A 19,503-nucleotide genomic window follows, 5' to 3' on the forward strand; every position below is an offset into this window, starting at 1 on the left:
TTACTTATTCATGAGAGACACAGAAAGAGGCAGAGACACAGGCAGAGGGAGAAGCAGGCTCCCTGTAGAGAGCCCGATGTGGGACTCAATCCCAGGACCCCAGGATTAGGACCTGAGCCAAAGGCAGACCTTCATCCACCAATCCAGCCAGGTGTTCCTATCAAGTAAATTTTAATACTTGGAATTAAAATGTTGGATTTCAAGTTTTCAATACCCTATGTATTTACTATAGAAAAACCCACATAACATAAGGCTTACCAACTTAAGACCCAAGTGTACAGTGGCATTATTTACGCTGACACTGCTCAAAGAAGGACCCTGAGACTCTGGACGTGATCCCCTTGGACACATGGCAGGTGTTCTGCATGCGTGGGCTTGGGCTTCGGGGTGAGCCCCTATGGTTCCCCAAAGCTCTTCTGTAGCTACCTGCAGATGTGAGGGAGCTCCCAGCACTGCCTGGACCTGACTTCACAGGACTGGACCCTCCTGAGAATTCACAGCAATTTATCTCTTCCTTCTCAGAGGGAGGAGAATCTTTCTGTGTTTATCTCCTCGAGCACTGGCCTTGCTCCCCACTCCTGCCTGCAAAGCCCTGATAATCTCGCCTCTTCTGGATGATCTAAAGCTTTCTGGTCTCCTCAGCTGATGGGCTCCCCTCTCTGTCTCTTTCCTTAGGAGTAAGATTCAACAAATGAAAAAGAAAGGCAATGCTAATAGAAAATGTTATAATCGGGCAGTAAATTAAGCTTAAGAAAGCAAAAAAAGAAAAAAAAGACCTATATTTCAAGTTGACACATTCTTGGAAAGAGTGCTCTAAGCTGAAAAAGTAGAATTGAAGGCAGTAAATGAACTGGTGTGTGAAGAGCTCCCCTGAAAGTCTGGAAATACTCAGTAGTATCCCAATGCCCTGATACCCATGAACATTTTTCCTAAGTTACTTCCTTCACACCCAGGAACATGGGCTCCTCCAAGCCGGTAGAGTCTAGACAGTGGCAGCCAGTGGAGCAAAAGGGCCCGTAGGGGCTCGCGCCCTGTATTTGTCCTCTTCCCCTTAGGGAGAAGGCACGCTCTGACATCTGGGACATTTTCACAGGTGTGGCACAAAGCCAGATCTTCTGGGAGAGTTTTTAGTGATTTGTATCTTAAAATATCAAACTTTGTTTTAATCCAAGGGAAGAGGTCTAGTTACCTCTTTAAGTGTATCTTTACTTGCGTCTTTCATTACCCTGTGGTATAAAATGGGATTGTTGGTGAATCCCACTTATAGGAGTTGAGACCCTTGGGGCCCCAAGCTGACCTGCCAGCTCCTTGGAGCCCAGAACCTGGGACAAGGGGGCTTCCGTCCTTAAAGACTTGGCCAACACCGAGTGTGTCATATGCACGCATAAACTCATGGTGTCATCCGCAGTTCTGAAACCAGCGTGAAGTATTCTTGCTAAATTCCCTTCTCTAAATTATGTTTAAAAATTGCTCTGCGGAATGGCGAAACGCACAGGCTTGGGCACCCACGCTGTAGGCGTGATGAGCGGGGCACCCCTTCTAGGAGAGTCGGGGTGCACGGTGCGCCCTCCGTAGACGGGCGAGGCGGGGGGGAGGCCGGCCGCGCCTGATGACCTGTGTGCTCTTGCAGGCTCTCAGAACCCGACCCCAGCCACACCCTCGAGGAGAGGGTGGTCCACTGGTACTTCAAGCTACTCGATAAGAACTCCAGCGGGGACATTGGCAAAAAGGAGATTAAGCCCTTCAAGAGATTCCTTCGGAAAAAATCAAAGCCCAAAAAGTGCGTGAAGAAGTTTGTCGAATACTGTGACGTGAATAACGACAAATCCATCTCCGTGCAAGAGCTGATGGGCTGCCTCGGGGTGACGAAAGAAGAAGGTAAAGCAAACGCAAAGAAGCACCCTAGTAAGAGCCTTTCTCGTTGTTTTGTGCTTTGCGATGCATCAGGTCTTGACACCTGCTCCGTTGGCTTCTTTAAGCGTAGCTTGTCCTTTCCGTCTGAGGGGGCCTCTTACCTGTAGGGCGTTTGTCCGTAGAAATAATAACAGACCAGCCGTAGCCCGTCAGAGGGAGAGGCTGGTCAACTGGGGCGAAGCTGAGCGTTGTGTGAAGACGCGCCCTCTGGCTCCGGCCGTGGTGGCGACGTTCCAAATGTGTTTGATGCCAATCTGGAAACCACTGGGAGTCACTCTATGCCCCTGTGTGTGGACTCCAGCCACACGTGCGGGCCAGCTCATCGGCAGTTGCATAATTCCTGTTACCCAGACCAGCTACGTCGATAGTTGAAAACACCCTGTTAGCTGTTTCACCCGCCGAGCACGTCCTGTGAAGGTGGCCTGGCCGACCACACCGACTGCCGTGGAGACAGACCTACAGTAGCCGGAGCCCGCTGGCTGCATGCACGTGGTGGACTCGGTTTCTCCATTGGCACAGCGCACGTGCGGGGAGGCTTTGCAGAGGCGTCACCAGTGTTTCATGATTCTGTTCTCCTACTACCGATGTCGGTAACACCTCTGAAGGAGAAACCAGGCTTGAGGGTAGAGGACAGGGAGTGAGTTCTTCGTGCTCTGCGAGACCCTCCCAGGTCTGCACTTGACTGTGCAGCTGGCCTCGGGGCGGCTTCCGAAGCAGTGGCTCCCGTCTCTCCTTTGTCCCTATGTCCCCAGCTCTTTTCACAATGGTCACTCGCCACCATCCTGCTCCACAGAGTCCAGGCTGGATCTGTGTCCCTGCTAATGTCTCTGTGAGAAGTTAGTCTTAGAAAAACTAGGCTTTGTTTGGAAGCCTTGAGTGCAGGGTGTGTGACGCTTGCACCTCATGCCATCCTGGAAGAATCTGGAGCAGAGGCCAGTGGCGAAGACATGGGGCTGCCCTCTTGGCTCACCCTGCAGGGTGCAGGTGGGAATGGAGCCAGTCTCAGAGTCTCACGGTTGGCAGGCAGGGGGAGGGCGCACCGGGGCTGTGACTGTGTGCCAAGTGTGGCCCTTGGACCAGGGAGGCAGCGCAGCGCTTGGGCTGAGGAGCCTAGCAGAGGTCTCTGTGGGAGGGATGTCTGGGTGCAGCCATCAGGATGTTGGGGGAGACCCAGTGGGTGCCCTGGCCAGCCCTGGGGATGCTGTCCTACCTCAGGCCCTCGGGCGTCTAAGAAGCCAGCGGGTAAACCCTGCTCGGCCGGGGAAAGTGGCAGCCTGACAGGCACTGTAGCTGTGTGACGGCCCAGAGAAGAGCCTCAACTGGGCAAATTCACACTGCTGGAGGGGGGCTGTTTGTCTACCTGCCTTGGGGTGATGGGGGTGGGGGACTGGTTGTCTGGTACCTGCTCTGAGGTGATGAGGGCGAGGTGCTGGTTGTCTAGTACCTGCCCTGGCGGTGATGAGAGTGGGGTGCTGGTTGTCTGGTACCCACCCTGGGTGATGAGGGTGGGGGGCTCATGGCCCAGAGAGTGAGAGCCGCACAGGGGCTCTGGATGGGCTTCTTTAGAACTGGAAGTGTGATCCCAGGTGAGTTGTTTGCTGTCTCTGGGGACCAGCTCATCTGGTCAGCAAGTCCCCTGCTGGCAAAGCATCCAAGAGGCTCCCCAGTGACTGAGTTCAGGCGGGACAGTACAGGCCCCTTCCTGGCAGGGTGACCTCCTCAGTTACCCAGGAGGTGTCATGGACAATGGGGGGAATACAGATCCTGACCTTGGCGGGGGGGGGACTCAGCGCCTTCCCGGGTCGCCGAGGTGGAGTGGACCTGGGATGTGGAGATTGTGTGGGCTCTGGCCCCGCAGGGAACAGTGCGCTGCTGCAGGCGTCCAGGCTGCCCCCCACCCCTGCACGGCCGTGCTGAGTGGCCAGCGGCCCCCAAGTGCATCTCCCCCGCCTCAGGGGTCCTGGAGGGTCCCCACGGGTCCCCGCGGGCTGCAGGCCGTTACCATGCGGCTCAGGCCGGAGGCTGGCTCTGCCCCTGATGTGGGGCAATGCGGAGCACAAGCTCCGTCTGGGAAGCGTGCGTTCACCAGGAGGGTGGGGGCGCCAGGGGCCGAGGGACCCACCTGTTCCCAGGGGGGCTGATGCTCTAGGCGGTGCAGCATCCTGAGCGCGATCTGGGCGTCTGCATGCACCGGACTCACGCAGGGACAGGGCGGGAGCGCACCCCACCTGTGCCCAGAGGAGGGGCGTGAGTGCCACAGCAACGATGATGGGCTCCCTTGACACCATCACCCTTCACCAGAAACCCCAACTGCTGCAGGGCTGGGCTTAATTCCTGGGTAGCTCTGTGCAGGCGGATGTATCTGAAGTTTACAGTCATGTTAGCATGTTAACAACCAAGGAGATGGCTGATGAACCTCCTCCAAAAAAAAAAAAAAAAAAAAAAAAAAGAAAACCAGCAAAAATTTGGTAAACGTGGCAATTTGGTCAAAAATGAGCATCGGGGATTTGGATTCATAATTAGTTGCTTTAGCAACTCTTATTTCCCTGGAGGAATTTAACTTCTTTCCTACTATTATTTTCATTTCCAATTCATTCCTTGCTCTTGCCTTGTGTACCTTGAAATTGCTTTTGAAAAGTAAAAAAAAAAAAAAAAAAAAAATATTCAGGCGAGGGTTAGTTTGGACTCTCTAAATATGCAAACTGTTACCAGTGTCTCTTGTTGCCTTCATCTTTACTCACCACTTAGCAATGTATGTTTTATTCTTAAAAAGAAAACTCAGAAATTAAATAAAAACCAGATAGAATGCCATTTTTCTCCGTCATAATCAGACCCGAGCCTGTACCCTTCCCTGAAATATTTCTGTGTGGATACCCACCTGCGTGCATGTACTAAGACGTTTCACTACAAGATGGGGTCTACATACATGTACTTTCTAATCACACTTATTTTACGATATTACACAAGATTTTGCCTGTAAAGTATTGGAATATAACCAAGGATGTGTTATTGGAAGGTTTGATCTAAATTTTCACTATTGCAAAAAAAAAAAAAAAGTAGAAAAGAAAATGAATTAACTGAACTATTGAGAAATGCTAAAACCAAGAAAGGAAATGTTTCTAAATAACTCAGAAAAAAAAACATTCACAGAACATTGTGTCATTCCCCCGTTATTCTCCAAAATGACCGTTACACAGAAACTCGCCAATTAAGAAATACTCATTTTTGACCAAATTATCTCTTTCAAACAAATTGCCATGCTAGCGGGGTCCCTTCCAGGCACACTGCCTGACGGACAGATTGTCCTCTCCTGGGTCGCCCGGAGCAGTCGGTAGCAGTTGTACCTATGATGTGAACACTCCTGACTGTCCCTGAACGCCACACCAGGCAGGTGGCTATGAAACAGTCCTCTTCTCTCTGGTGGTCTCGTATTTCTATCTGTGGTGTTGCTGCCTGTGGCTCCTTGCTGGGGTGGCCCTCTCAGTGGGCCGGGAGGGTGGGAGGAGCCAGAGGGGAGGAAGGAGGGAAGCTGGGAAGGTGGACGGTCATCCTAGGAGCCAGGGAGGAAGGCAGGTGCTAAGGAGCTGGACCCCAGGAGTGCCCGAGGGACGTGGGAGGTGACCGTGGGGCCGGGTCTGAGCCTCCTACCGTGAGGCCACAGGGCAACCACTATGCATCTCAGTCATCTCCCTCCACCTTCCATTTCCCTCAAGGATTTAGAAAACTTATTTTGAGCTGGACATGTTAGTTTCTCATGATTTAAATATGAAACACCCAGGAGATGTCAAAGATCTGGTGTTCCACACTGCCTAGGCCCTCGCACCCCCTGGGAGAGTTTCACAGGGTCGGAAAGGTCTCGGGTGAGTCCACTGTGCTTTGCAAGCTTTGGTAAAAAATGTTTAGAAACATTTTTCTATGTTTGGACTAGAGCATCTGTAATTTGAGGAAGTGTGTACATAATGAATTTATAAGCCACCACAGATAACCTGTGCTTTCTCTCTATTCCCATTTTCTCTTATAAATAAGTTTGCAAGTTTTCTCTTGTAAATCACTTTCTTAGAGTGATTTTGACCTTTTCCTGAAAAATTATATTGAAACTTTCATGAGCTAAAGAGTATTTGGTTTTTAATAGTGTCTTTTTTCTTTCCCCCCTTAGCCCCTAGAGCTAATGCTGAAAGCGCCTCTAATAGACAGGTGAGTATTATCGTCTGTATTTTAGCATTAATGATTTACCGGTTTAATCATAGGCATTGACAGCTTAGGGTCCTGTAGATTTGGAAAGTGCCTTCCCAAAAAGGAAACCATCCAGGAGAGGCAACATAACATACAGATACCCCCATGAGGCTAAAAATAGCCTCAAAATTCCATCAAAATCATCAACTTGTGAAGTCATCAACTTAAAGATTTTGTCTTTTTTTTCTTTTTGAAATTTCAATCGTTTTTGATATTTTTAGAAAAAATTCAAAACTGGTTGTTTTGTGGAATTTTTTTTTTTTTTTTTTTTTTTTTTTTTACAAACAATTATCCAGGGTCTTGCAATTTATTTCTTACCATCTGTTAAGGAGATTGCAGGGACAGGAGACCCTCTGGGCATTCAGGTGAATGTTCTCTTTTCATCTGGGGATCTTAATGAGACTATCTTCTGCTCCAAAAGGGATTTTCAGTTTCCCCGCCTGTGTGTGTTTACAAACATATTTCTGTGTTTCTGACTCCTGTGTCTCTGCAGGTGCAATTAAAGCAGATAATTGTGCTGGCTTTCCCCAGCACCCCATGCACACCTGTCCAAAGTCTAGAATATTTTCCAGAGGATCAACAGGTGTGGATGCATTTCTCCCTCCCTCAAAGCCAAGGCAAAATCCTCCCTCCTTATGACCACTCGCCAATTTGTAATTTATTTGGTCTTCCCTGTTTGATGTCGGTTGACATTTCCTAAGGCAAGCCCTGCATTTGTTGTGGGTTTTAAGTGGAGACCTCCAGTGCACACCTTCAATGTAACTTGAAACCATTTCATTAGGAAAGCCATGTGATATGGTTTTCTTTGTTTAGCGAGTGTTTAGGGTTTTAGCTTCTTAAGTCCTACCACAAATCACTTATGCTTTAGAACAGGGCTGGCCTGAAAGCCGTTAGCGCAGGTCAGGTGCCTGCAGTAGTGACAACTGCCACACATGCACTGCTCTCGACCGCGAGTAAACTCTGCTCAAGATGCGAGCCTCCCTCTTCGGCTCTTTCCCAGAAAACGGAGCCAGAGCAGCTTCTCCAGCTCTTTTTATGGTGTTCGAATAGGGACTGACTTCCCAGCCATTGATGTAAACTGTGACCCTTGGATTAAGTCCCCGGCCAAGGCCAGCTGTGGCTTGCACATGATAAAATGACTGAAGGCCATAGATGTTTCTTTGAAGAATAAACAATAGGACCGAGCACCAAAATCTTTCACTATGTGAATAACCAGACAGGAAATGTTGGATAAAGGGGAGTTGGGATGATACCGGAGCCAGTACTGGATCAGACAGCGAGTGGAGCTTTCTGAATATCTCACGTCCCTGGTGGGCCTCCATGCCCCCACATCGATGTGGATGTGGGCTAGGATGTCAGCCCCGTCTCCTCCAACAGGTTTTTTTTTTTTTTTTTAAGATTTTATGTATTTATTTGATAGAAGTGAGAGACAGAGAGCACAGGAGCAGGGGAGCAGCAGAGGGGGATAGAGAACCAGGCTCCCCACCAAGCAGGCTCCCTGATGCAAGACCCGATCCCAGGACCAGGGATCATGACCTGAGCCAAAGGCAGACGCTCAACCACTGAGCCACCCAGGCGCCCCTCCTGCAACAGTTCTGACACGCTTCCAGAACCGAGGAATCCGCTGATGGCTTATCTTTAACCACAACAAATCAAAACAGAACTTCCCATTAGCTCCAAGCAGGAGATACGCTCCTTTCTCTTCCAACTACCTACTAGTATTTTTATCGTGAGGAGGAAAACCAGCCCAGAAGCCTTCTAAGTATTTAAGTTTAATTATTTTAAATGATGAAGCAGATACATGGATCAATTCATATCGGTACCCTTGATCAATTGGTACCCTTGGAAAATTAGATCTAGAAGATGGTAGATTGCTTTTCCTTTTCATCCCAAATTGCTTTCAACTGGCAGCCAGGGTGCAGAATTCCTATAATTAGCAAATAAACTTTTCAAGTTGCATTTCTTCCTGGGGAGATAAACTTATAAATGGAAAGGATGAGAAGAAAAATTAAAAATCAATGATGCCTTTATTAAACTTGAAGCATAAGTTAGATTATTAAAATTATCTTGTATAACATCCAAGGTGACAAGAGACTGCATGGAACATTTAATGTACTGAATCGAGATATTTAAAGCAAATGTTAAGTTTCTCAGCCAGTAGGTCTTTCTGATATTCCTAATCACTGAGAGGGAAGGAAGTGTTTGGAATTTAATGTTTGCATTGTATTTTTATTGATCCTTACGCCCAAAAATATCAAACCAGCACTCTTTCTTTTTGCATTAAAAAAAAATATATTGGTTTTGCCCTGTATCAACAGGTCGACGATGTCATCCCTAGAAGGCAAGCCTTAGTCTTCACAGATGAGGAGGGATGTCCAATGATGCTTTTCCTAATGATGTCTCCGTTTCTTTTTTTCAGCCAAGGAAGCAAGGATAGTGGCTCACACATCCCAGGCGGTTCCTAGACATGTGGGAGACTCCCTCACCAAAAAGCAATTAAAAACAAAAACAAACACATAGTATTTGCACTTTGTACTTTAAATGTAAATTCACTTTGTAGAAATGAGATATTTAAACAGACTGCTTTAATCTGTGAAATGGAAGGGCTGGTTTCAGAAAACTAATCACATACAATGTATGTGTCCTCTTTTGACCTTGGAAATCTGTACTTGGTGGAGATGTATTTTGAATGGCTTTGAGCTTAATTTCTTTATCCTACACATGTTGACATAGTAGAAATCTTAGCCTCAGGCACGCGGTCCCCGCCCTGTGCCTGTGCCTTCCTCCCCGCCCCGGGCACTCACTCCTAGTCAAGCCACGTTCGCTTCCTTTGAGATCGGCTGTGCCCACAGCATTTTTGAATCTACGCCGGAAGCTTCCCTAGAAGTTTGCAACCTGCTGCTGTCCTCATCATACAGCTAACAAGTGCATGGGTTTGTTTGTTTCTTGGAATTTTGTGTTAGTTTGTTTAGTTTTGCTGTGCAGAGATCCCGTTCATGCGATGAGTCACGCAACCACTAAAGCAATCTGATCATTCCAGGTAGCGCCCTGGTAGAAAAGACCATTTTTTCAACCTCTCTTTGGTGTGCTGCTTTTCCTTTTGAAGCTTCTGTTTGAGCTTTGCCTGAGGCTTGGATTAATCATGCAGTAAATACTAGAGGATTGCCCCTGCTGTCCAGAAGCAGCGTAAACAGGCCCATCGTTCAGAGAAGTAGATTTAGTCAGAGCGTGACCCTGCCAGCGCTTGTCTGCCCTGCGTCTTCTCTTACACGTGTCCACTAGCCATCCCACCCTGGGCCACTCTGGGGCCTATTGCAACATTAAATCACCACCTGAACAAATTTGGGGTGTGCTCCTTAGAGAAGGCTCAGCCAGCACAAATCAGCCATGTGCTAGATGCTGAACAAGTGCCTGCAGGTCCCCAGCTTCCTTCTTTCCTGGTGGCCTCAGGAAATTCACCCGAGTGGCACTTGAGAGAGCAGGGTCAGGAGCTGAATGTCCACAGCGTGAGCAGCAGGACCAGCCCGCAGCTACAACCAGCGGCCCCCAGCAAGCGTCCCCTGGCTCGATGGAGCCATTTGGAGGACGGTCCGAGGGCTGTGTGGGCCAAGTTGCGATGCTATTTCAGCTCCAACTTTTGGTTGGAAAAACAATCTTCACGGCCCCAAATCCCCCAACACACGTCATGTAAAATGATCTCTGTGCGTCTGCATGAAGATATTTTATGAGGCTTCTTATTTAAACTGTACGGAAGTAAAACCCGAAACTTGGGAGCCACAGAACCAGCTTAAGTGTGTGTCATCATTGTTTAAGAAACAGTTAAGATCCTAAATTTATTGGATAACCCTTTATATTTCTGAACTTCGAATTTAATCATTTTTTTTCTTAGATTCAAATAAAATATGCTATCAAAAACCCTGCTTACTGTTTTCTTTCCGGCAAACAGCCATCTCTAATTGCTGAATCCTAACGCTGTCTCGGTCGGGGAGGCAAAGGCAGCAGTTCTGGGCTGCAGTGAATGAATCCTGGCTCTGCCCCTCCAGCGCTGTGAGTTTGGACAAGTTACTTAAAATTTTTGTGCTTTAGTTTCCTGCTCCATAAAACAGGGAGGTTGGCGGAATGCACCTCCGGGTGAAGATCGTGCAAGTGGGACTGTGCCCTGCTCGGGGCCTGGCACAAAGGATATAGTGTTTGGCCCCATCACGGGAAGCAGTCACTCACTTGTGAAGACCTGAGCGAGGGCTGCCGAATACACCTCATGCTGCCAGATGCTGTGGCAGGCTACAGAAGGAACAAAGAAGGTTCTTATTTTGATTAAAGCTATTGCTGTTCACTAAGCCCCAAACTAGAAACCTGAGGCCAGCTCTCCTTTTCTTTCCAGTCCCAATGTCCCGTCCCAGGCTGGGCTCCCAAACGTTTTAGTTGGGATGTTGCTGTCGCTTTTTAAGCACTCATGCTTCCTTTAGAATTCTCTACTGCCTTCTGCTAAGATTTTCACTCTTGCACAGTTTTCTCTCTACTCAGAAAAGAGTGATCTTTGTAAAGCTCAATCTTAGCAAGTCAGTCGTGCAGGAAAGACCATACCGGGAATGGAGAAGGGAAACCCAGCCCTTGGGAAATGCTCATAGATGGAGTGGGCCCTGGACAGGGTTCTAGAGCAGGGAGGAGAGGGTGAAGGGTTCAAGTTGCTGAAAGAGCTCCAATAAGGAGGGGTGAGCAGGAGAGTACAGGTGGGCATGGAAGGTAGTGAGCCGGGGTGCATGCCCTGGAGCAGATGGTTCCTGCTGCAAAGCGTGAAGATTTCAAATCTAAAACAGAAATCTCTTTTCCTTTACATACCTAGTGAGGTCATTTTCAGTGATAGATGCCTCCCTCCCCGACTCTGCTCATGTTTAAAAAGGGTCTCCTGCATCCTTGTCAAAAACCTCCAAGTTAGGGATTTTTTAGAAGTATACTGAGCAACTCACAAATCATGCCCATAAATGTTATATCTGGCATGTTTTAAAGTTATCAAGGCGAAAGTCATCAGCTTTTTTTGAATCAGTGCACAGAAATGACTGACATAATCATGAACTGCCAAGGGGACAGAGACATCAAGCAAGCAACAAAGCTGCCCCAGAAAGTAAGAATGCATGTGGCGCTAAAGTCAGGGCCTTATGGTGATGATGGTGATGGTGGTGACAATGGTGGTGATGCTGATGACGATGGTGATGATGGTGATGGTGATGATAGTGATGATGGTGATGGCAACGATAGGGATGGTGATGATGATGGTTTTCTCCCTAATCATATAATACTACATGGATCAAAACTGTAAAAAGCCTTTTTGACTAATTAGATATTTAGCCAGTTTTGTTATTTCTTCATTCTAAAAAGTTATTTTAGCCTTCTTTTACTAAAATGCTGTCAATAAGCCACTCTAAGATTCATGGCTTAGAACAGCCCTTGTTTATTCTTGTTCATATTGCTTTGTGTTGGCTGGGGTTGGCAGTCTAGTCTGGGCTCAGCTTGACACTCCTTCGTGCCTAACACTAGATGCAGGTGTGCCCCATTCCCTCACTCTCTGTGGCCCAGTAGGCCATCATGGGCATGTTCCTGCATGGCTGTGGATGAAGCCACATCCAATAAGCCCAATGAGCACAATCACATTCAAGCCTTAGTTTATGACCTGTCTGCTCATGTCTACTGGCCAGAGCCCATCACATGGCTCAGAACAAATCACAGGGCAGGAAGAGGCATGCTGCCCACCAGGAGGCCAAGGCAGGGTGTGGGAATGAAACCTTATTTATGGTAGGGAAGACCTGCCACCTGGACTGCAGTCTTACACACAAATGTCTCCTGAACCTCTTGTTAGCAATGCTCAACGTTCAGTGGTGCAACTGAGCAGATGCAGGAGGGAATGCATGTCAGTGTGCAGAGTAGGAGCACAGACATGCTGGAAAAACAAAACTGAAGGCATCACCATTTACCGACAATGTGACCTGTTTGGTATAAAACAGGCATTTAAATGATGGCATTATGAACTTAAACTTACGTGTCGGGACGCTTCTGTACCAAGTGATTCTGAGTCTCCCCCCTTAGGAAAGTATCAAGAACAGGGAAACTTGAATCTGAAACCCTGAACAACCCATATCAGGGTAAAAAGGCCAGGTCATTCCTACAGAAAGAAATTCCCTCAGGATGGAAATATGGGAATTTTTGTTTGGGAACTGACTTTATTTATAAGAAACAGGGACTAGAAAGCCAAGCATATGAGCCAGTTTCCTCCCATCACGAGCCAACAGACTGCACATAGGCCAGGTTGATGCCATTTGAGAGTGAGGCTTGCTCCTGTATATTGCCTGAGGGTTCCCACGTCTTTGCACAGGCCACCAGACACGACAGAGGGTGGGAGGACAGGCAAAGGGTTGTGCCCACTGAATGTGGCACATTTTATACCTCACAGCTTCCCTGAGCCCAGCCAATAGGCTTCCAATAAATGTCATTGCTGCCGACACATGTCATCTACATCCCTAGCTTTAGCTTTAGCTGCACATTTGCCGCCAGGGACAAAGCAGGAGTTCTGTTGAGAAAGCCGAGGGGAAAGCAGTTACTGGCAGGCAGCGATGTTTGCCACAGCCACCCTCTGATATTTAATGGTACACTCATAATAATTTTTATTCCATCTTATATATTTTATGTGAAATAAATACCTTCTTTTCTCTGGACATCTGGAGGTTAAGTACTGATAAAGTTGACAACTTAATTCAATTCATGTGTGTTTCCTAGCAGAAAGGTTTTATACATCTTGTTATTAATTTTTTAACTTCAGGACAAATATTTTGTTTCCTTGAATTAAAGTGGAAATTATGCTCTGAATATATTGTTTCTTTGTTGAAAAAGATGGAATTTTTATATTCCTCACCAGCCTGTTTTTATATCGCCTTTTCAATTAACTGTGGCTACCGTAGTTAAGAGGAAAGGTGGCTTTTTATTGCTTCTAAGGATCTTGTAAGTGTGCCTTGGGGTAAGACGCTGACTGTTTTAGTTTAAAGGCACATATTCATGATTCTCTGAGTGTTATAATAGAAGACCTCAGTTTTTATTACTTAAAATATGGTGAGTCTTTTACTTTTTCATCGAAGAGAATGGTCTTTCTAATTTGGTTAGTAATTTTATTAACTGAGCCTTGTTATAATAAAAGAAACACATTTCTAAAAAGTAAGATACCATAAATAATTTAATGTGTTTTAAGATGGGTTTGGGATTTGGTTTGGTAGTGGGTTTTTCTTTTAATGGTGAAAGAAATAGCACTGAGGGGACTAGGAGGACGTGTATGGTGACAAGCACAGCATCATATACAGAATTGCTGAACCACTGTATTGTACGCCTGAAAGTAATATGACACTGTATGTTATTAAACTTGAATTAAAAAAAAATTAAGGAAACAGCATTTCTGAGCTGAGCTGTTGGTCCTGCTCTGATCAGAGCCAGGCAGGTGTAAGCTGGAGGGCCATGCGCACAACAAGAGTGACTCCCGCCAACGTTGCATCTAAACAAAAGCTGCTGACAGTGATTTCCAGATGTTCTGACGCTGGGCTACGTACTCGCTGAGCCTTCCGCTGAACTCCTCCAGTTGAGGAAAGAGGAATAAAATAGAAGCAGAACATCCCAGTCGCAGCATTCAGACCTGCAGTGGACGGCAGTTCTTGCATGCCACCACTTAACTGGAGCAAACCAGGAAGGCTGCAGCCCCTCGACGGAGCCCTTCCTGAACATGCCACTTACATTGCATCAGGTCCTCCACCCAGAGCCTGTACTCAGACATTCACCATTCCTCAAAGCACATACTAATCACATGAAAGAAGCTCTGGAAAACTATTTGGATGGTTGAAGATGACCCCGTTATTCCATGAACATTTTAAGTAGGAAATATAAGACTATGTCCTCCACTTCATCCCTGTCTGTCTACATTTAGTGTAGTTATTTTTTATTTTTCCAAATATATTTGCCTGGAAAGTATATCTATTGAGTGAAATATTTAGAAATAAATAACCTGTCATTTATTATGATTATCAGAATATATTGCAGAGAAAGGAAAATAGTGATAACAGAAAATTGGACACATTGATGGGGAAGCTTCTCAGTGAGGAGCTAATGTCGCAGCCCTGCGAGAGCGGGTAGGGGAAGTCTTCCTGCCTCACCACCATTCACGTTGGGCATGCCGCGGTGTCACAGATTCACGTCCCACAGTGTCATTCCGAACTCACAACAGCTCTCCACATTTGTCAGTCGCTTTGATCATTCTTTCACCAAATTTTGAACAATTTTACCCTTTTTTTGCATTTCTAGAAGTTGCTCTTTTTGTCTCCATTGCTTTCAATGTGTTGCTGGGGCTCAGCTGAAATTCGCTAGAGACTCACAAGGGCTGTTGAGGATTCCTTATGTGGAAGACCTGTTATGAATCCATTCTTCCTTTAAGTCTGAGAATCCCCAGGCCAAATGTGTCTGTAAGGATACACTTCTAACAGCAGACATCACACTTTTAGCAAACACCAATTATGTCATTAAATTAGGTCATGATTAGGTCACCATTTCAAACAGTTAGATTTACCAAAGAATTGTCTGTATTTCAGTTCTCACATCAAATAAATAACTCCTTCATAATCAAATCCATATATTTTCTTCCCCACAAATTTATTTTCATTATCTTCAGGTGTCTCTTCTTAGTTAACATCAACTTTTTCCTTTGGTTTTTGTATTTTTCATATGCTTACTCTGACACAGAAATGCCATTTGATAAATTTGCAGCGGGCATGCTATTTTTCATGTTCTTTGGTCTTTCATGCTTGAAAAAAAAAAAAAGGTAGGAGAACTTATCTTTCCGTTAAATGCTAAATATACCCATGTTTTGCAGAGCCGGCTTCTTTGGAGACCGGGGCACAGGGCTGTATCCCATCTTGTTGATGAAATGCACATTGAGGATTAAAAGCAAAACCATTCATGTAAATAGAACTTCGAAAGGAGGAGCTTTTAGCGATCCCAGATGGCTACCTTTAGGGTGCAGAAAAGCCCCGTAGATTAATATCCTCTGGCAGCGAGCCCAAGGTATTCTTATTTGATTATAAATTGGGTGCATTTTCAATCAATCAAAGACAGACCCCCGCCTGCTGATCGGGAGGCGGACCCCAGTTCCAGGAGCTCTGGGCACCTCCTCCGGGCACCATTCCTAGGGCTTAAGGCCAATGTTCCCAGGTGTGTACCAAGGATATTGGCTGTGCTCCTGGCCTGTCTTTCTTCTTTGCAGTTACAGAATTTTCTTCAGAAACACTCCTCACACAGTGATGTGGCACAGGTCACATTCACATGTGCTGAAAACCAATCAGGGATCAATTCCATTTTCAAAGAGAAAATGGTAGAAATTGTGGGCAGTCCTTCCTGCAGGTGGGCAGTTGATCTGGGGAGCGCAGGGTGTGACCCCGTGGAATGCTCTAGTGGTCTGTGAGCTTGGACAAGTATTTATCCTCCCTGGACTTCAGAACCCCCTGGAAAATGAGAACATTTATATCTGTCTCTTGGGTTACAGATAAGCAGTTTCCAGCCCCTGCTTCTTACAGCTGCCCCCCCCCACCCTCCTCCTTGCGGGAACACTCCCGAGGACCCCACGTCAGGCTACCCCCACACCATCTCCCCCAGCGTGGTGCCTGCATCATCCTGGGCTCCCACCTCCCTCCACTGTTTCAGCGCCTGGTTCCCACTTTCACTCTCCAGCCACCCCGGTTCCACGGTGAGTCCGTCCTCCCTGAGGCATAGCGGAGGCGGCTCTTGCCCATCTCCATCCTGATCCATGCACCCCCCCGTCCAGGGTTCCTGGAAACACTCCTGCTGTGCCCTGAACCTATCTACAGATTCACCCCATCCTCAGCCACTGTGGTCTTAACGGTCCTCCCTCTATGCCTCGTCCTTAGAATCGCCTCTTTGCGAATGTCCTGGGCTCCTCGACAGCGCTCTGCCTTCATCAGGACTCCACCTGGAATGAAGCCAGGTACCGGGGTCTTCCACGTTTCCACCCGTGTGGCAGAGCATGGCTGGGGAACGACTATAATTGTGTCGATCCGTCCCGTCGTTGTATAACACTGAACGCTCTGTCCCGACTATGCCTCTTCATTGACTCCAGGGTGACTCCACGTCTTTTATGGGCCACCAGCCACTCCCTTCACATTCCCCTCTGCTCCCCAGCTCCCAGCCCCCACCCTGCACACCTGCAGCCGGTCAGCTCTCACCTTGGGGCTGCAGGCACAGTCCCCCCACGGTCCCCCCACGGTCCCCCCCATCACACAGATCTCCGGGCCTGCATCTTTCCCTCCTTCCCCAGGGTTCGCTGGAGAGGATGTGCCCTTTCCTCTTCTTTTAGTGGGTGACACACTTTGTGCATGCAAATCCCTTCCCTCCACTGACCCTTCTGGCCCCTCCACCTCTGATCCTGTCCTCTATCCGTCCCCTGCACTAAGCATTCAGTCAGGGTTTCCACTATAGGTTTTGAAGGGACACAGTTGAGTCCATGACAGGTTCTCCATATGGAGCATTTGGTTGTGATCTCGTCAGGACCGGAGAAGTTATAGGTGAACAAGGAGGGCAGGTGACTTTAGGTCAAATTCTGTGAGAAAGTGAATACCAGGTGGAGGACGCAGTGAATGTGTTTGCACTGGCAGCCCTGATGGACACGAGGGACAGGCAAGAATGTTGGAGAGGCCAAAGGAGCTAAGAGGGTCCTGCGCAGACAGTGCAGGGTGACCATGTGGAGAGAGCCAGTGTCCGTCATTCCTGGAGACTTTTTCTCAACCACTTGTCCATCCAACCCTCACTGACCTTTGTGGGGATGTAGCATCTGCATCACAGACCAGCTCCTCGTCCCCATGACATGCACATGCAGCTAGGTAACATCGATGAAAAATTAAAGGAGAAACCAACGTACATTTCCAAATTAATAGCAGATTTCAGCAGAATGAGGAAATCTGAACCACAGCAGAGATGAATTTCTCTTTGTTAAGTTTTACGTATTAAGACTTTAAACAAAACTTAATTCCATAATATTTTTTTATTTTATTCCCTGTAACAATAGATCCTTTGAAGATTTGGCTGATAGAACACATTTTACTCACTTACTTAGCAAACCCATTCATGGTGAAGGAAATAGCCAAGTGTTTGCTTCTTTTCTTTTCTTTTCTTTTCTTTTCTTTTTTTCTTTTCTTTTCTTTTCTTTTCTTTTCTTTTCTTTTCTTTTTTTTTTTTGGTGGTTGTTGAAAGATTCTGGTGTGTTACAGCTAAAAAAAAAAATATCTTAAAATGGAAGCAGAAGTTTCTGTATAACACAGTTTTATGACAGAGAGACCATTGGAGGCTTTGCAGAGGCCTCAGAGCAGTCCGGTGACCATGCAGCTGACGCTCTCTCGATCCTGGGTCTCCAGGATTACCCCGCCACATGGTCTGCGTCTGTGACCTTGTGTGACCTTGCCCCAGTCATTCCTCTGCTGCCATTGAAACCAGTGCCAGTACCCACACCTGCTGCGCACCTGCCTTTCGGATGCTCTCAGACCCCAGTGAACTTGCAACGCGGCCGGCCGTGGGGACACTGAGACCACGCGTGGGGCCCGTGGCTTCCATGGCTCACACGGCGAGGCCAGGCTGCTGAACCTGAACTCGGGTGCAGTGTGTCTGACAGGAAGTCTTCGGGGGAAGTGGCGTCACTGAGAGCCTGTCTTAGCTCCTTGGGCAGAGGGCAGGGGACAGACATGGTTGTGGGCACTGGGGGCAGGATCCCAAGGCCCCAGTCGCTGTCAGGCCTGCAGGGGAGCCGTGGCCGTGTTGCCCTCTCTCTGCCCTTCGCTGCACCTGACCCAGGGCTTCCCCTAGGGCTGCTCCCTCCCGCGACCCCAGGGCCACCCCAGCCCGGCCTCCATCTCTCCTTCCCTGGGGAGGACGGAGGACACACCACTCCGTGTCAGCTAGCGACCCCCCTTGGAGGAGGACCGGGCACCTCGCGAACTCTCCAGCCCCACCACCCAGTGGCCCCCAGACCTCCCACCTCCACATCCCGCCCCGGCTCAGCCACTGAGGTGCACCTGCCGACTCGGCCTGGGCTTCATGCAACAGGCGCTGATGCATCATTTCACTCAACCACAGGCCTTACGACTACCATAGAATCAGAGATTAAAAAGATTTTTGTGCTTAATTAGAAAATTCTTCTGAAAGAAAGAATTTTTCTTGTGTAAGCCACTCCCTCAGCCTTGCCCTATCCCCGTTTCCCATGGGTCCCTCCTATGTTTCCAGTTCCTGGACTATGTTTGAACGGTTGTCACTTATCCATATTTTCTAATAAAGTGAAACGTGCCTCTTGGTGAAACTCCTGTTGCATCACTATATTTACTGTTTTTCTGAACCTGAGGAATACTGCGCGTCCCACCTGGTCTCGTCTCCTGGAAGTGTGTACAGACGGGGGCATCGCCACACGGGAGGGGTTTGGGTGGAAGCAGAGAGTGTGAGAATGACCGGGTTTCCAAGAAGACAGGAGCACCTGCTCCCAGGGCATCCACGAGCCATGCTGAGGCCCCGCGTGCACATCATCTCTGTGTCCTCGGTTCCCAGGCCCCATGGCCAGGATCACAAGCCTGGCTGCCTCCCCTGCTGCTCAGCCTTAAACTGCAGGTCAAGGTCCACCTTCAGAGAAGCTCTCCACGTAGCAGGCTGCGTGTAGCCAGGCATCTGGCGTGGGGGATGTCCGTCACTGCGGGGTCGAGTTGAGTGGAACCGTCTGTCCCTAGTAAAACGGGAAGATCGCAAGGGTATCATCTCATTATGGATTCCTAACAGTGTGTTCCTTTTCTCCCCTCTGGAGACAGTAATCAGGCTCAAGGTTTCACATTCTTATTGTTCTAAGAAATTTCCTTCAATGTAATACCATTGGGTTTCCAAAATACCTCTAACCAACGGCAACCAATTGAACATCAGGCTGAGGCTAGTACGAGCCATCCTAAAGCGCTGTACTCCGGAGGGTTCTATCAAAAGCTGCCCAGTATTATGGGATCACAAGAGAAAATGGTTAAAAGACAATGAGTTCCATATTTCTGTGCCCTGGAATTCCTTAAAACATGCAAATGTGGAATGAGTGCTCATTGACAGCTGTAATTGTTTTAAATGTAACTTTGTTTTTGGTTAACATCAATCATACATGTACAATGTGGAGCATACGGCTTGAATTATCACATGAGCCTTAATGCGTATTTTTCTTAAGTCTATTTTTATGTTTAAATGCTCTCCTAAAACCTCATGTGCCGCTAAAGATCCAGAGGTGAACTAATAATAATGGCTTCCCTATTG

At 47.6% G+C, this 19,503-nt stretch overlaps 1 protein-coding gene across 3 annotated transcripts in view; it reads left to right on the forward strand.

Annotated features, from left to right (window-relative positions):
- Positions 1-10,062, forward strand: part of SMOC2 (SPARC related modular calcium binding 2) — a 158,354-nt gene extending 148,292 nt beyond the window's left edge. For 2 of the 3 annotated variants that reach the window (XM_077900155.1, XM_077900158.1), the window contains exons 11-13: positions 1,631-1,905; positions 6,071-6,108; positions 8,567-10,062. In XM_077900155.1, coding sequence (XP_077756281.1) covers positions 1,631-1,905; positions 6,071-6,108; positions 8,567-8,584 — 331 coding nt within the window. In that variant the 3' untranslated portion in view covers positions 8,585-10,062. The remainder of the gene's footprint in view (positions 1-1,630; positions 1,906-6,070; positions 6,109-8,566) is intronic. The other variant, XM_077900161.1, reaches the window with a different exon arrangement.
- Positions 10,063-19,503: the final 9,441 nt, after the last annotated feature.

This window comes from Canis aureus, chromosome 1 (genome assembly GCF_053574225.1).
Source record: "Canis aureus isolate CA01 chromosome 1, VMU_Caureus_v.1.0, whole genome shotgun sequence".
Classification (NCBI taxonomy): Eukaryota; Metazoa; Chordata; class Mammalia; order Carnivora; family Canidae; genus Canis; species Canis aureus.